The 16,143-nt window shown below is 38.6% G+C and overlaps 1 protein-coding gene across 3 annotated transcripts in view; it reads left to right on the top strand.

Annotated features, from left to right (window-relative positions):
* Positions 1–15,696, top strand: part of CDH5 (cadherin 5) — a 29,761-nt gene extending 14,065 nt beyond the window's left edge. For 2 of the 3 annotated variants that reach the window (XM_021408486.1, XM_021408487.1), the window contains exons 2-12: positions 2,247–2,447; positions 4,767–5,055; positions 5,146–5,262; positions 6,218–6,382; positions 6,783–6,970; positions 8,720–8,973; positions 9,547–9,689; positions 10,473–10,597; positions 11,577–11,685; positions 11,962–12,207; positions 13,035–15,696. In XM_021408486.1, the coding sequence (XP_021264161.1) occupies positions 2,259–2,447; positions 4,767–5,055; positions 5,146–5,262; positions 6,218–6,382; positions 6,783–6,970; positions 8,720–8,973; positions 9,547–9,689; positions 10,473–10,597; positions 11,577–11,685; positions 11,962–12,207; positions 13,035–13,531 (2,322 nt within the window). In that variant the 5' untranslated portion in view covers positions 2,247–2,258 and the 3' untranslated portion in view covers positions 13,532–15,696. The remainder of the gene's footprint in view (positions 1–2,246; positions 2,448–4,766; positions 5,056–5,145; positions 5,263–6,217; positions 6,383–6,782; positions 6,971–8,719; positions 8,974–9,546; positions 9,690–10,472; positions 10,598–11,576; positions 11,686–11,961; positions 12,208–13,034) is intronic. The other variant, XM_021408488.1, reaches the window with a different exon arrangement.

The following is a 16,143-nucleotide window of genomic DNA, read 5'->3' as shown; positions in this document are numbered from 1 at the left end:
CAAGTTTAGTGCAAAGAGGTATTATTAAAAATATGCCCAACGGACATCTCAGTCTTCTCACAAGTGCTTTCTGTCAAGCTTGCAAACAAGGCCTGAACTGTGAAACAAGAAGAGAGCGGCCACCTACTTCAAGGGAGAGTTTGCAGAATGGATCTTCAGGAACAGCCACACCATCAGTGCTGCCCCTAAGCTCCTAGACCCATCCCAGTACCATCAATACAGATTCAAGCATTCAGCGCCCAATGAGCAGTGCCCCTGCCCACACTGGTGTTACCGGTGACATCCTTGGCACAGGCTAGCAGCACCCTGAGGGGTCAGGCCTGGGGCGCGGCAGGCCCCGAACTGCACGTGACTGAAAACAGGGCCATTGCTAGGAAAGAGGGATAGAGTTAACAGGAAGTTACAGCAGAGCTCTTTACAAAGAAGATCCATTTTGAGATCAGTATGCTTTAATCGAGACTTGACATTTGAGCTGAAAATGCTCTCTGCAGAAGGTCTGTAAATATATCAGCTGCAGTGAAACGAATGACAGCTCAAGTGGGCAGTGTTGTCCTCAGTTTCCCCAGCTAACCTCATCACAGCAGCAATCCATGAGATCCCACAGGACCTCAGCAATGAGAGGAAATGGCAGCTGAAACACTACCATCTGTTTTTACTGAAGTACAGACTGTACTAGCTAACTTTAGCCAAATGGTTTTCCTTTGGTTACCATGTTTTGTAACTTTATGAATGAAAGACAGAGCACAGCAGCATCAAACTCAGTGTCTGATAGTTCCAGTTGTAGAATATTTGGGGTATACAAATAAAACAATGCAAAACAACTAAATCTTACCCATTTTTCTAAAAAAAAATAAAGCCGAAGCAAATACAAAGAATAGAAAGAAGCAGCCAATTCAAAAACTTTTGTATAAATCCGTAAAACTGTACAAACCACAGCTCAGCTATTAAATAGCAGCTTCAAAGGCAGCCTATTCAGTCATTTCCTACACATTCATAAAAGAAGGAACATTCTGCAGGTCATGCACAACTGTAAAGAGACCAAAGTACAGGAAAGCAAAATTTCATGGTAAATAAAATCTCCTTACTGATAATGATGCTGCACCACAGGATAACATTGATTACCTAATTACCAAAGTGTAATTTTGAAAATCCCAACAAATCATGCCCAAAATATTAATTTAATCTCATATGTAGCAGCATGCGTGATTTCAACTTCTTTATCATAATTAACTTTTACTTTTGATGTATGTACTGACAGCTCCTAAAAGCTAATGGAAAGTCATTTATGTGTAATTTAATGTCTGATTATTGGAGTGATTATTGGAAGTTCACTGACAGTGCTTTACTTTGCAAAAGGAAAATTTAGTGGAAAAATGAATCAGTTTTTCTACATGAAATGAACTCAATCTGATTTAAAAAAATCAGGCCTAAAGTCTGCTAATATTAATGTATGATGTAAAAAAAGAGTTTTGCCTGAAAGTAATTTTATGAATGACCTTTTTGCATGTGGTAAAATCTAAGAATAAGGGATAAATGAGCTTTGTATGTGCCTTCACGCATTTTAAGAGACAAGGAATTGATTCAATAAACAAGCTCTCTGAGCAAGATAATTTGCTATATTGTACTTCGAATTGATTGGAAATTTCATATGAATCATTTTTTCCATCAACAAAAAAAAAGTGTTTCATTTTAAATCAATAGTTTCTATATGAAGATATTGACTACAGCATATTTTGTGTCAGGTCAAGTCAAAACATTGCATTTCAGTTTGTCAAACTCTAACGTTTCATTTCAAGTTGAGTTAACATAAACTTTGATCTGGCTCAGCCTTGGCATTGCTTCCCAGGGCAGCTCTCTCCCACGAGCTATGAGCGGTAGCCGAACTAAATTTTCTGAAATGCACCAAGAGTCATCTTTGCTACTGAATGTTCTCTTCAGATGAACTATGGTAGCTCAAGAGGATGCTGAGTTTTATCATAGCTTTCAAAACTTGCATTTTTTATTTATTAACATTTTAAAGTGCTTTTTTCAGCTGCCGTATCATCTGGTTGAAACTGTTTTGTGTTGTGAAAGGTTTTGTGCCTGATATTTCAATTGTTTATTCTAAGGCAGATGTAAAGAAAAACAGAAAATAACCAAACTTTCCTCTAGAAGGAAATTCAATTTGCACTTCTATGCATGCTTTCGCTGATCAATCTGATTCTGTTGTTATTTACACGGTTCTCATGCTTTGTATTACTTCCTAGGCTCAGAAGAAGATGAAGAAGCTTATTCTGCTTTTCTCATTGTTATTGGCTCCAGCATTCTCTTATAAAGAAAATCAGAAAACAAAACAAAACTTTTCTTCAAACAATACCAGTCATAAACGACTTAAGAGACACTGGATATGGAACCGAATGCATATCAGAGAAGAGATTGATTCACCATTACCACATCACGTTGGCAAGGTAAACAGCAGTCTCTTAGCAATGAATAATTGGAAATGCAGACAACAAATGAGTATCCTGAGAAATATTACTTGTTTGCAGCTTAGCAGAATTAACAGGGAAAAAACAGAAAATAGAAATGGGATTAATGTACTAACATTACAATCCTAAAATGGGTTCAGAGTGAATCAAGAACAGCATCAAAGGAATTATAATTCTTTTGAAGAATAGAGATAAGTTTTAGAGAACGGCAAGCATGGAGCATCTGCAGTGAAGAAACAATTGCATTGCATGCAGGTGCACAGTTAGGAAGAAGGTCTGGCAGCTGATGTATGTCAGTGTTTTTCTGGTAGCTCTTTCAGAAACCTGAGAGATCAGCTAATAAAAACACATGTATTAAAGAACAGATAGCTTACATCCCTCAGCATGGACACAAAAGTAAAGTGCTGTTTAGGAGTACTGTTACACAATCAAAAAATTTGTTTCACAAAGTGAAGGAAAACAATTTTTGAAAGTAATAACAAGCATTGACCTGACCGCAAACTCATTTTCTTCAGGGCAGTGCTCATAAAATCCTGTGATTAACTGCACATCACCCAGACAAAGTTCTCCCAGTCTAGTCTTTCAAATTGAACTACTTTGACACTTCTCAGATAAATGCAGTTCTACATTTTCCTCCCATGTACAACAATCAGCATCTGTCAAGGCTGTTATGGTAAAGTGAAACAGACCTTTCTGGATCAGTGCTGCTCACTGGCAGAAAGCACACGAGAGAGAGAAAAGAGGCCACCGGGTACTGAGCTACCACAGGATATCTGTTTCATTTCAGACCAATTCAGCAGCAGATTGAGTAGAACGCTTTTATTCCTGGTGCTGTCCTAAATAAGAGTAATTCACTTTGTACTGTGCTCTGTGGTCTTTCAAAAGTGGAATGCGTCTGATTACTTTTGCAATGTCTGTGTTCAGTGCATTGCATTTGCAGGACTGAACACTTGATAAAACCTTTTAAAAGGCCACAGCATCAGCATGGCCGAACTGAGTGACAGCTGCAGGAATATGCTGATACGCCTGGATTTTATCTTTGATGACCTTGGAGGCTTCCTTTTGTACGTTCACCCTCAGATTTAGCAAAGGCAATCTTGGAAGTCTGTACCTTTTACACCAAATAAGTAAGTAAAAATTAAGAGAGGAGGCACAGGCTATACTATCCTTGAGACAAGGGTGAGATTCTTTCTCCTGTTACATCCCCAGAGTTGCAAGCTGTTCTTCAGCAGCACCAGCAGTTAGAAACATGATTAAGTGTGTGAAACGAGGAAAGAGAATTTTAATAGTGCATTTCAAAATAGAAAACATAAATGAAAGAATGTTCGACAGTAAATGACAGCTACAGGATAAATCAAATCCTGAATACCAAACAGCTGCAATTTATGATAACGTCAGTAACAAAAGACTAGAAAATCAAATTGTTGGTCAAACCCAACAATTATTGATAAATAGCTTGCTGAAACAAGAATGCTGATACAGTGCACAGAAAATTGTGGTTTAAACTTCCTAGCAGTGTTCTTAGAGGAGTGTAGATAGGGAAGAATCATCAGATTATCTCCAGATTAAAAAAAATAATATGCAAAACCATTTGGGATTGTATTAAATTACATATAAAAACAGACTCACGTTTATTCCTTTTACCCCATCCCTTTTTTTCATATAACACAATCTTAAATTTGAAACTCTGTGGAGTGAAAATTTAATCTCATTGTCATAACCATGAGTCTAAAGACTGACTATGAAGAAATTGCATGTGACTAAACACAAGAAAGCTGTCAGCTATGGCAGGAATTCTGCTAAATGGCAAACAGTGGAGAAAAATGCTAAATAATGTCTGTCAGTAGCTGTGAATACAGATTTGATTCTGTAATTCTGTGAAATCCAAGCAAAATTCTACTTGGAATTCTGTTACATTCCAAAGATTATTTGCAAACAAGTGTAGCTCAAACAACGTAGTGGCACCTATATTTCTGACACAATGAGGCTGACAATTTTTATCTGTAACTGCATGAACAATTTATATCTCCAGGAAATGTGAGGTATAACCTTAGAATATAACCTTCCTGATATAGAAGCAAGCAGGTTTCAGTCTGGATGCAAGTTGCATCCTATAACTCTGGATGGCTGTTGCTGCAGTGCTGGTTTGTCCAGTAATATGCCAGCTGTCATCAAAACTCCCAATGGTTTCGAACTGAGTCTGAGTAAGAGGTCATATTTGTGCGTATCTTCTCGTAGAAACTGTTTTGCATTCAGATGCCACAGCTCACTTTTATCTCTTTGAATTATACTTTCTAGCTCACATCGAGTGTAGGGAACAAGAATGCTACATATATTATTGAAGGTGAATCTGCCAACACCATCTTTAGAGTGCAAGGTTATGATGGTGACATTTACGCATTTGAGAGGCTGGACAGAGAAAAGAAAGCAGAGTATGAGCTGACAGCGCACATCATTGACAGAAGAAACAACCAATCACTGGAACCACCATCTAAATTTATTATCAAGGTTTATGATATTAATGACAATGCTCCCGTTTTTGTACAAAGGGTATTCAATGGATCCGTCCCAGAAATGTCACGATTAGGTAAGGTTCTTCCACCACTCATTTTCCATCTTTTCCTTGGCTAAAAAGCAAAATTTATACTAAATGTGCTGTTTGATAATCCTTTTCTAGGAACCTCAGTTACCAAAGTGACAGCTGAAGATGCTGATGACCCAACAGTTGGAGGTCATGCCACAGTTACCTACCAAATCATTAAAGGAAATGAATATTTCACAGTTGATGACTCTGGTAGGTCAGATATGCAAGTGTCAAATGTTGACCTTACGCTTTTAAGAAAACACAATTTTAAGCCATTTTCTTTCTGAACAAGGGAGATACTAAGTCAAAACTTTAGTTTCAACTTTGATTTAGAAAGATTTTTCATTCACACTACCACAGTGTCACTGTCTACGTCTGAAAATGAACCAATAAAGTCAGGATACTAGGTACCACGAGGTAAATGACAAGATGAAAAGTCAGGTTGTTCCTACTGATTAAGAGACCAACTAGGAGCCAGTACAAGTCTATGTTTTCAATCTAGCATGGACATCTTTCCTTTGACCAAACAAAAAAAAAGGAATACATTAAGAAACAGCATTCCTAAAGAACAACTGACAAAAATTCTTAAAAAGCAAAGCGCAGGTGGTGATTACAACCCAAGAAAATTCCCTACAGCTTTGAACACTTGGCATAGGAAGGATGGATTATCCACTTCTCAAGTCAGCACTGAGACCGGGAGTAGGACAGTACATACAAACAATGCATTTTATTAGGCTGACTTTGAAAGTTAGTTTCCAGTTTCTATTCAATAACTCAACCCTTTGCTTTACTAAACTTTTTTTTGTTTAAAGTTTGCCCAGATACAGAAATAAGCTCAGCATCTCTTTTAAGCTGGTTCTCTGGAGCAACTAAAGCAGATAAGGAGGTGGTCAGACATACACTCCAGGTACTGTAGAGACCAAGCTTAGACATTATTAGATGGTTTCTAAGCAGGAAAGATAAGTTTAAAGAAATGTACTGCACAAAATCTCCCAAATATTTCACCATGTAGAAAGATTTCTAATAGTTTTAGCCTTAGAAAAATACCACTGTAAAACTGCTACTTAAAGCTGAATGTGTGGCATAACGTAAAAACTTGCTTTGAAAATTAAGAGATGTTGGACACGTTACAAAATCTAATCATATTCAATATTATTTTTTAAAGGTGTGATTTCCACAGCCAGAGCTGATTTAGACAGAGAGAATCAATCAACATATGAAATTATTGTTAAAGCAAAAGATGCTCTAGGACTTACTGGGGAGTCAAGCACAGCTACAGTCATTATCACTTTAACAGACATCAATGACAACTTCCCAGTATTCAAACACCGTAAGTATACTGCCAGTAAAGTATCATTTGGAAACCAAGAATTGACATGAATAAAAGAAATTTACATTAGACATCATGATTCAATTTTTCTTTAAAGTGAACAAATGAAGCTTACATATTCAGAAGGCTTTCTGCATTTCAGCACTATCTTCATTTCCTGGTGGGAGCATATCTAGAGCAGAAAGTAAAGACCAGTATTGACTTTGGTAACTTCATAAAGAAATTTGACAATTTTAAGAAATTATACTTAACAAAAAAAATGCTGTCTGTAGAGATTAATAACACTGAATACCCAATTATTCTCTGTATGTCTGTCTATAAACTAAGAACAATTTTTAAGTAAGTTCTAACTTCTATGTGTACCATCATTATGACTTGTTTGTTGATTTTTTTTTAACAGCATCATTTCACTTTAAAGTTCCTGAAAACGTTTCAGTAGGAGGAGAAGTTGGCCGAGTCAAAGTTGAAGACATTGATGAACCACAACACAGACATACAAAATACAGTTTTGTCAGAGGAGACTACAGGGACACCTTTGAAATTGTAGCAAATCCATTCACCAATGAAGGGATCATTAGACCAAAGAAGGTACTTTTCCCAGTAACAAAGAAAGATATGATTTTGTTTTTCCATGTTTAACAAGTGTTTGATTCAGTGTGAGACTGGCAGCAGGAAAAAATGGGAATGCATGGAAGTCACAGCACAAAATGTATTCAACCTGAAAACCTCATTCTGTAAGCCCTGTGAGGAGAGCAGGTGATTTACCAGCCCATTTCACTTGCCAAAACTGGGAAAATTTGCAATTACTGCAGACTGCAATGGGCACGATGCCAGATGTGCAAGTTTCATGCTTCAGGCTCCCCCCACATTCCAGATATTTGGATGTTTCAAAGAGTCCATGAATGCAAAAGCTGAGTTGAATGAGTCCAATAATCTTTCTCATCTGCAGCCAAAAGAAACTAGAGCAGAAATGTGAACACGCACACCTGACCCCTCTTCTAGAAGTGCTCTTTGCCATCTAGCATTGCTCCCACCTGAGCCACAGCCTCCTTCCCTGTCTCACCTCTGAATGTTGAAAGCCTCCCCATTATTTCCTGGTTACTCTTACTTAAGAGGACCCAGGCTCTCCCAAGCTCCTATTATGGTTTGCTCTTAGTTTTCCAGTTCTCAAACCTACTTAATTTGTACCAAGGAACATTCTTGCACTATGCAGAGCACTTCCAAGCCAAAAGTTCATTGATTTCATTGATTTATGGTGAAAAAAAAAGGATGGAGGACTATAAATTACTTCGAGTAATACTCAGATTGACATGAATGTGTTGTTTTTTTTTAACTTCCAAGCATCTCTATGTAGCTATTAGTACTAGAAATACTATTAAGAAGGGAAAGTTCTACAGAGAAAAGCAACAAATATCCTGAGACTTGTAAAGCCTTCAGCAGTGGTCATGCTGTGTGCCAGCAGCTTTCCTTCACCAAACACAAGCCCACCCTGACCTCAGGGCCTGAGGCATGTGATGCTATCAGCCTGTGCCAAGGAGCAGCAGCAGCAGCAGCAGCAGCAGCAGCAGCAGCAGAGATCTCATAGACACACTGCCTGAGACAGAGACAGCCCAGCCTTTACCAGGTAGTGGGCAAAGTTTGACCCAGTATCTTGCAACATGCTTTCAGGCACAAGTGTATGTCAGAGTTTTAAATATGCAGTCAGGTGAGATACAATTTCAACTGATAAATAAGCACCATCATTTCCATGCACAATGTCTACTCAAACAAAAATACAGTCATCATGATTAACTACGGTGTAGTTAATCACAGTGTGTTTATAATCTTGGGTTATAGAGAACAGGGATCCAAGCTTTGGGAGAAGTGATAGCAGGGTCATTTCTTACCTCCCTTGCTCCTGGCCTTCCTTCCATTGTGGGATTCTATCTACAATCAGTTATGGTGAAAGCAAGGAAGCAAACATTTTTTATCAGTAGATTCACAAGCTATGGAGTCTGCCCTGAATGAAAGGACAGAAGAATATAGCCCTTGACCCCAGAGAAAAGGGAGCTAAACAATTTTTGGTATCTATAGAATCATAAAAGAAAATTAAGCCAAGAAATCGTTGCAGAACTTTGAACACTGAATGAATCTGTTCAAAACCTGAGGTTGCTCCAGCCACTCCATTTATGAAAGAGAAGTAGAGCTTGGATATGCTTCCCCCAGAGTCTAGTGAAAGTGTGGCTCACTAGTACGTCCCAATAAAAATTATAGCTCAGAGCTTTAATTTGCATAGTTAGCTAATGCAAATTTTACCTAGACATCACCAAAGAATATCTGTGTTTGTCTTTCTTCTAGCCCCTTGACTTCGAGAAAGTAGCAGAGTACAGGTTTGACATTGAAGCAACAGATCATACCGTTAACCTTCTCTACTACAAACCTGGTGGCTCCAAGAGCATTTCAACAATTACCATTGAAGTTACTGATGTAGATGAGCCTCCTGTCTTCACCAAACTACCATATGAATTTAAAGTACGGGAGAATGATCCTGAAATAAAAACACTTGGCTCTGTTTGGGCACACGACCCTGACGCAGCTCGACGGAAAATCAGGTAACACAACACCAGATTTAGTGGTTCTATTTTTAAGTAGAGAATTTGCTAATGATTCCAAGAATTTGACAAAGTATTGAGACACTGGCCCTACTGTTCAGACATTTGCAAGCAAAGGAAAAATCCAATCTGACTTTTCAGCTGCTACAGCTATGGATATATGCAACAACCAACAAATACGAACACGTTACTTTTACCTATGTAATTTAGACATAAACTCACTAATAAAACATTTGTACATTTATGGAAAATACATAATCTTGGATATCTGTACATGGTTATAATAACTTACTGTTAAAATTTTCATTGTAACAACTTTCCTGACTATGTGCTTTGTAAGGAAAAGAAAACAGATTTCTTAAACAGTGAAAGCCAATAATCCAGGAACCTTGCAGATGGCTACCTCACGCTCTCACAGCTTGCATAAATTTAGGGAAATATTCTGAGGCTCCCTGGTCGTGATATCAATGCAATTTTTTATAAAACTACTGTCTGGCCTTTTCCTGTGAAGAACTGAAGTGGAACACAATATCGTAACTCCTGCATTGATGCATCTCTTTTTAAATAAAACAGATTTGTTCGACGAAAAGCTAGTCCTAATGGAGACTATATTAGAGTATCTGATTCTGGAATTATTCAGCTTCCTAAGCCCCTAGACAGAGAATTCAGCTCCTCATACAACATCACTGTGGCAGCCCACGAAATCCTGGAGGATGGTAAGTGCTATCATTTCTTTACTTGAAAGAAATCAGTGTGTGACTTTACAGACGGACTGCGCCTTATCAGGAAGGAAAGCCACAACCTGACAGCTTCTTTCCACTAAGCTACAAATGAAATGGATGCTTGCAGGGTTTGCACAGCAATCTTATAAATCAGATGAGTACCTACAAATAGATCAAACGCTTTTAAGACTTGGCCCCTTGCTATTACAAAAATGCTTTCAGCTTGTCAAAAGGAATGACAGGGGCATGAGGAGTGGAAGAAGCCTGGGGAACAGGCAGGAACCTGTGTTTGGAGCAGAAGTATCCCAGCCAGTTTTCCCACTCACACAAAGCTACAAAATGTGCTCACCAAGCTCCCCAGACATTTATGCATGGCTCCACTGGGTTTAGGAAGAGGGGTGGGCTGGACCAGTTCCCAGTTGGACTGGAAGGGGCCGGACTCTTCTGCAGCATGAAGGATACTGAATAGTATTGGGTGCTCCATGCCTGTGGCCTTAGGGCCGGTGAACAAGGCTGGACACTGCAGCCAAAGAGAATGAAGAATGTGGGAGCCATAAAGAATTGTCATCTTCTTCTTCATGGTTGCTCCATGGTTTAGCCCAGTATGAGAGTTTTGAGAAAAATATCTGAGTCTGTCAAAGGAAAAGCTTAAATGAGTGAAGGAGCTAGGAGTTCCTTGTATTTGGCACACGGGAGTCACAGAGGTGGGCGTTCCCATGGAAAGGGCTTTACAGCACCTAGACTCCAGTCAGAGTGTTGCTGTTGCTGTCATTTCAGGCCGTCTTTCTGACAGAGAATCACACGCACAAGTTCACGTCATAGTCATCGATGAAAATGATAATGCTCCAGAACTCGTTTATCCTGAGGAACCCAGAGTGTGCGAAAATGCTGCACCAGGGAAGGTGAGGCAGGAGGAAGGTTCTTCCCTTAAGTACATATGGGCTGGCCACACAGTTCCCCTCCCTATGGGCTTTTAAGTATGCATATTATGTATGCTTTTAAACATGTACAGTATGTACTCTGGGCATTATCAATTAGACTGCAAAGTAAAGCAACCTTGCAGAGCAGAAGTTGCTAATTCCATTTTATCACATGAATGTTTATACTTGACAGAGAGAACAAAACCATTTCCAAACACTAAGAGAAACACTGCTAAGTGTGACATTACTATAGTATTTACCGATGAGAGCATCTGCATGTACTACTAGCAATAATATTTGTGGGTTTAGATGTTTGACCTCAGATGCAAGTAAATACTTGCATAGCCTCTATATATATTGTTATATTAATTAAGAGATTTTTTCACAGACTGGAATCTGATGAAATCTATTACAACACACAAGGTATTATTTCACCTTTAATTTAATTTTTAAATTACCTTTGGGACATAATCGTACACAGCTTTTATATTTTATACATCTAATGTATCTCAGGTTGAGGTTTTCAAAGAGTCGTGTCATTGAGGAGTGGCAGTCTCAGTGGCATTCAGCGAATGAGCCCCATTTTTTAATTAAGTTAAACACTTGAGAGAATATTTAGGTAACTAAATAAATAAATATTTAGGTAACTAGAATATTTAGGTAACTAAATGAACATTCAATACGCATATATTTGAGCATAAGACTTTTTCTTGCTTTAATGACACAACATTTCATCTTTTGTTTCCCACCTCTGAATGAAAGGGAAAAACAACTCATTTTGAAGAGCTATGTAGAAATTACTTGAAAGAACTGGAAGAGAAACATCACAAGATATTTTTGCTCTGCCCTTTGTTGAAGGGTTATACAGGATACACAGCTCAGCACTAACTTATATACTGCAAGCATTTTTATCACTCAGTGTATACTGGAATTTATGACCTCTCCCATCTTATCTTTATAGGTAATCATCAGAATTTCAGCTACTGACAAGGACGAAATATCACCTAGAGGTTTCTTCAGATACTCCCTGACCACAGAAGATAGCAACTTCTCCTTGGTTGAGAACTATGGTAGTGTATCCCTTAAATGCATTTTCTCAGACAGCCAAAGTGAGACAGCAGCACAAGGGGGAGAAAGGCTGCAGCAGTGGCCTACAATTGGGCCACGAGAGCTAAGCAGATATTTTGAAAGGCTTAACCTACTGAAAAAAAATGTTGCCACCCACGTTTCACTGGGTTCCCTAACGGTTTGCTCTATCAAAGGCAAAGGTGTTTCAAATGACTGATAATCTATTAAAAAAATCAGGTAGAGATTATCACTTAATTAGCTATTGTTACTTCTTCCAGATAACACAGCTAATATCACTGTCAAGTATGGACAGTTTAATCGTGAACTTGCCAAAATCCACTACCTGCCTGTCATCATCTCAGACAACGGAGATCCTGAGCTCAGCAGCACAAACACACTTGTTATCAGTGTCTGCAAGTGTAACGAAAAAGGCGACTTCACTTTCTGTGAGGAAAGATCTAAACAAGTTGGAATTAGTATACAAGCGCTGGTGGCAATTTTTATCTGTATCATCACGATCATTGGTAAGTTACTGGACTTCAGTAATGTTCTTCAGTATGTGGGGATTTATTTATTTATTTATTCCTTAACTGAGGTCCAAAAAAGCTTTGTGGCTATGAAATGGTCATGAAGGCAGAAAAACTCTACCTATTTGATTCATCCCACTTGCTCTATTTGGCCTGTTAGTGTAGTTCCAACTATAAGCATGCTCATTCTATTGGAAAGGCTGGCTCACTGGAAAGGTCACTGCACGTATGCATAATACACTTGATATAGTGTTACTAGGCTCACATGCAGCTAGAAGGAGGAAAATTGTGCTGAGGCAATAACAACAGGATTCCTGTTTCCAAAGGCTGAACTACTCTGGAAACCCTTTAAGCAGTACAGTGAACATATACACATAAATCTGTAAATGAGCAAGACAGTACCCATTTGTTTTATTTGGAACCTATCGCAGAATGGGCAACGTTCTTGTACTGCTTGAGAAGAGGTCTCCTTTGCAGCTAGCACACAAGCAGCATTTGATCCCTGGCACTAAATGTGCATGTACCACCTCGAGGCAGCCATGGATAGAACCCGTCAGTGCACTTGCAACACTATGCATTTGCACCTGTGATGCCAGCTCAAAAGTCAGTTGTGAAATTCTTGCAGAGAAAGAACTGCTTTGAGAACATACAAATCCTACAAACTAGCAGTATTGTAAGCTTTTTTTTTTTTTTAATATCTAAAAAAAACTGGAAAAAGCCCTACGTTGGCCTGAAATGTATGTCTGTTATGTAACATGTCTAAAATGTAATTTGCTTTACTTTGTTACTTTTCTATTTACAATTGCTCATATATGGTTCCTTAGCAGTGATCGCATTGCTAATTCTTCTAAGGAAGAGACACAAGAAGGATTTGAGCGGTCTCAGGAGGAATGTGGCAGAGATCCATGAGCAGCTTGTCACTTACGACGAAGAAGGGGGTGGTGAAATGGACACCACCAGCTACGATGTGTCTGTGCTCAACTCCGTGCGCAAGAATGGTGTAAAGCCAGAAGTGGTGCCCTCTTCATATACAGAGGTCCAAAAGCCTCCTAGAAATATAACTTCTGGTGCTGGAGAAATGGAAATGATGATTGAGGTTAAGAAGGATGAAGCTGACAATGACCGGGATCTGCTGCCATATGACACGCTTCACATTTATGGCTACGAAGGTGCCGAGTCCATTGCAGAATCTCTCAGTTCTTTGGAATCAGGCTCCTCAGACTCAGATATTGATTATGACTTTCTAAATGACTGGGGACCGAGGTTTAAAATGTTAGCTGAGCTGTACGGATCAGAACCAAATGAAGATTTTGTGTATTAAGTTCACATTAGCCATAAATTTTCTCCCTCCCACTACAGATAGGTATCAAGAACCTGCCAATGGGCACGGAAGAATTCACTGCTCTTCACTCAGGCAGCACTAGGATTTCAAACAGACACGAGAAAATCCAATAGCAGTAGGGATAAAAAGAAAGATACAAATAAAGTACTGGATTCCCCAGCACTGCTCTCCTTGCCAACATTCTGTTCTTTCCCCAAAATTGCAGCCTGGGGACCCAGAGTCTCCTAGGACATGACTCCTCTCCCTGTCTCGATAGATCCTTCTCCTTAAAGAGTGGTATTGTCTCTGGTTTCTCCTTCATCCCTCTCGTCGTGTGCTGCTTTCATCAGCATGCGCTCGGGATGACCCACTGGAACGCAGAGGTTTGTGGCAGTGAGAAAGAATGTTTTTTATAACCTCCTGCATCTCCAGCCTGCCTGGCCTGACAGTAACATCTTTATTGATACTCCACGCTTATGCTTACCCAGCAGAGGAAAGAAGGAACATATGGTTTATCACTTAATATTAGAAACAATTCCATCACTTTCAAAAAGAGGCAAGATTTTTCCTTCTTTCCAATCTATTAATTATTCTAGCTTTATAGTCTTTGACTACATACATGAGTTACTGCAGATAAAATTAGACAGGATTTTTAGAGGCATAGTCTGGTTACATCTCTCATTTTTAACAGCCTGATGATGATTTCAGGCACCTTTCTGGAGTGCTAGAATTTCCTCTAGCTAGAAGCAAAATTGTTTTTTCTTTCTGTAAATAGGACCTCAGTGTTTTTCAATGGAACATATCCTGCAGGGCAGGAAATGTGGACATCAGGGGAATGTTAAGACTCCAGTACTGTAAATCTTCCTGGATAGCAGCATAGGTCTCTCTGGATCTCTAAAAAGGTTGAGTAAGTTTTTTATTCAACATTATTAAAGGAAATGTACTATTTCAGGGACAAACAAAGGATGGGCCTCATTACTGTGAAACTGTTTTGATTTTTTCTAAGCAGGTACTGTAAAACGGGTATTTTCCACCTAGGAAAATATTGTAGAGTTCCAAACCAGGATACTACACACCTACACATTTGTCTGCATAAGAGAACCACAAATGTAAGTAAGGTTTTGGAGCTGCAACTATTCTGCCCATGGTAAGCACGTGTTCAGCTTCATGCCTGATGAACAGCCGCACAATGAGCAGAATGGAATTTCCCATGCCTGACGTTACCCAGCCAAGGGCGCCTCGTTGAAGTGGGTCTCTCAGGACAATGGCCTGTCTCTGGCTTCTGTCAATGCAGATTCCTGTTATCTCCAGCAGGAACAGAGCCCTAGTACACTGACACTCAGTTTTGCAGAATCTGTGCTATAGCTGTATGTATTAGTTTAGATTATTTGATTATTTAAATTTGGTAGCTAACCACATAATACTAAATCTTTTTTTTTTTCCTTCCTAAGACAATGTAGTGGAACCTCATTAATTTCCTTTTCATTTGTTCATGTCCTCTCCCTTCCCCACAATACTTCCGTGGCAGAAGACAGCAATGCACAATAACACAGTCTCTTATCAGTCCACATGACTATAAAAAGTTGTCTACTACAATACTTGCTAAACACAAATGCGTACTATCATCAATGATTCAAATCAGTAAAATTTTCAAATATGGACGAAGGGAAATCTAAGTAGAATCCAGCCCATCAACCACATCACCTTTGGATCAGATCCCCTATAAAAGAAGTAAATTTGGGGATGACGGCCTTGGTTTTATTTGTAAATGTGTGTGTCCATTTTCTGCTGTTTTCCTTAATCCAGCCAACAGTGTATGTTATTGAGGTTTCACGTGTTAGTATTATTATAAAGAATTCTAACTAATAATACTTACCATTTAGGGTTTTCATCAGTAATTAACGTATTGGCAATCAACAGGTAAAGTTAGTTATGAAACTATTTAGTGCAGTACATAAAGTACTTTGGTAAGCATCACCCAGATAGTATTATCTCTAATCGCTGTTTTCAAGCTTGTTTTATAAAGCTATTTTAAGGAATACTGGGAATACTGTATCAATTTCCATTGTATAAAGATGTTTGCACTGGATATTTTCTTTTTATGTTGCTGTACTGTATGTTTTATTCCTTTCTTTGACTACATAAAAGCCATTCTCAAGTTTGGATTTTTGGTGCATTCGTGAGTTTCGCAGAGAAGACTGTGCTGTGTGCTACAGTGACCTCAACTATTCTCACCACTTCCTTTCTCTGCCGGTGATCCCTGCCCCAATATATTTCCAAGATTATTCTAGTGCTTTACAAAATCCATCGATTTTCCCCAGATATGGCACTTATAAACTACAAAGCTTGGAAAAAAGTTCAATTCCTTCTCTGCTAGTTGCCATGAGGAAACTCCAGATCAAACATGCTTTAGCACAAGTAGTATTAAAAACACAATAGATGTGCTAATTATGTTACAATGAAATGCATTTTTTCAAAGAAGGAATTTGATTAAACAGCTACTTGCAAGTTGTAGCAGAAATTTTCATAAAGGTTTTCATTATTAATTTAATTAATATGCATTTTAAACTCTTATCCCTAAAAATGTATCTTAAATTATTATTTTATTACAT

Source organism: Numida meleagris, chromosome 10, assembly GCF_002078875.1.
Source record: "Numida meleagris isolate 19003 breed g44 Domestic line chromosome 10, NumMel1.0, whole genome shotgun sequence".
Taxonomy (NCBI): Eukaryota; Metazoa; Chordata; class Aves; order Galliformes; family Numididae; genus Numida; species Numida meleagris.
Note: the sequence above shows the minus strand (reverse complement) of the source record. Positions and strands in the feature narration are given on the sequence as shown.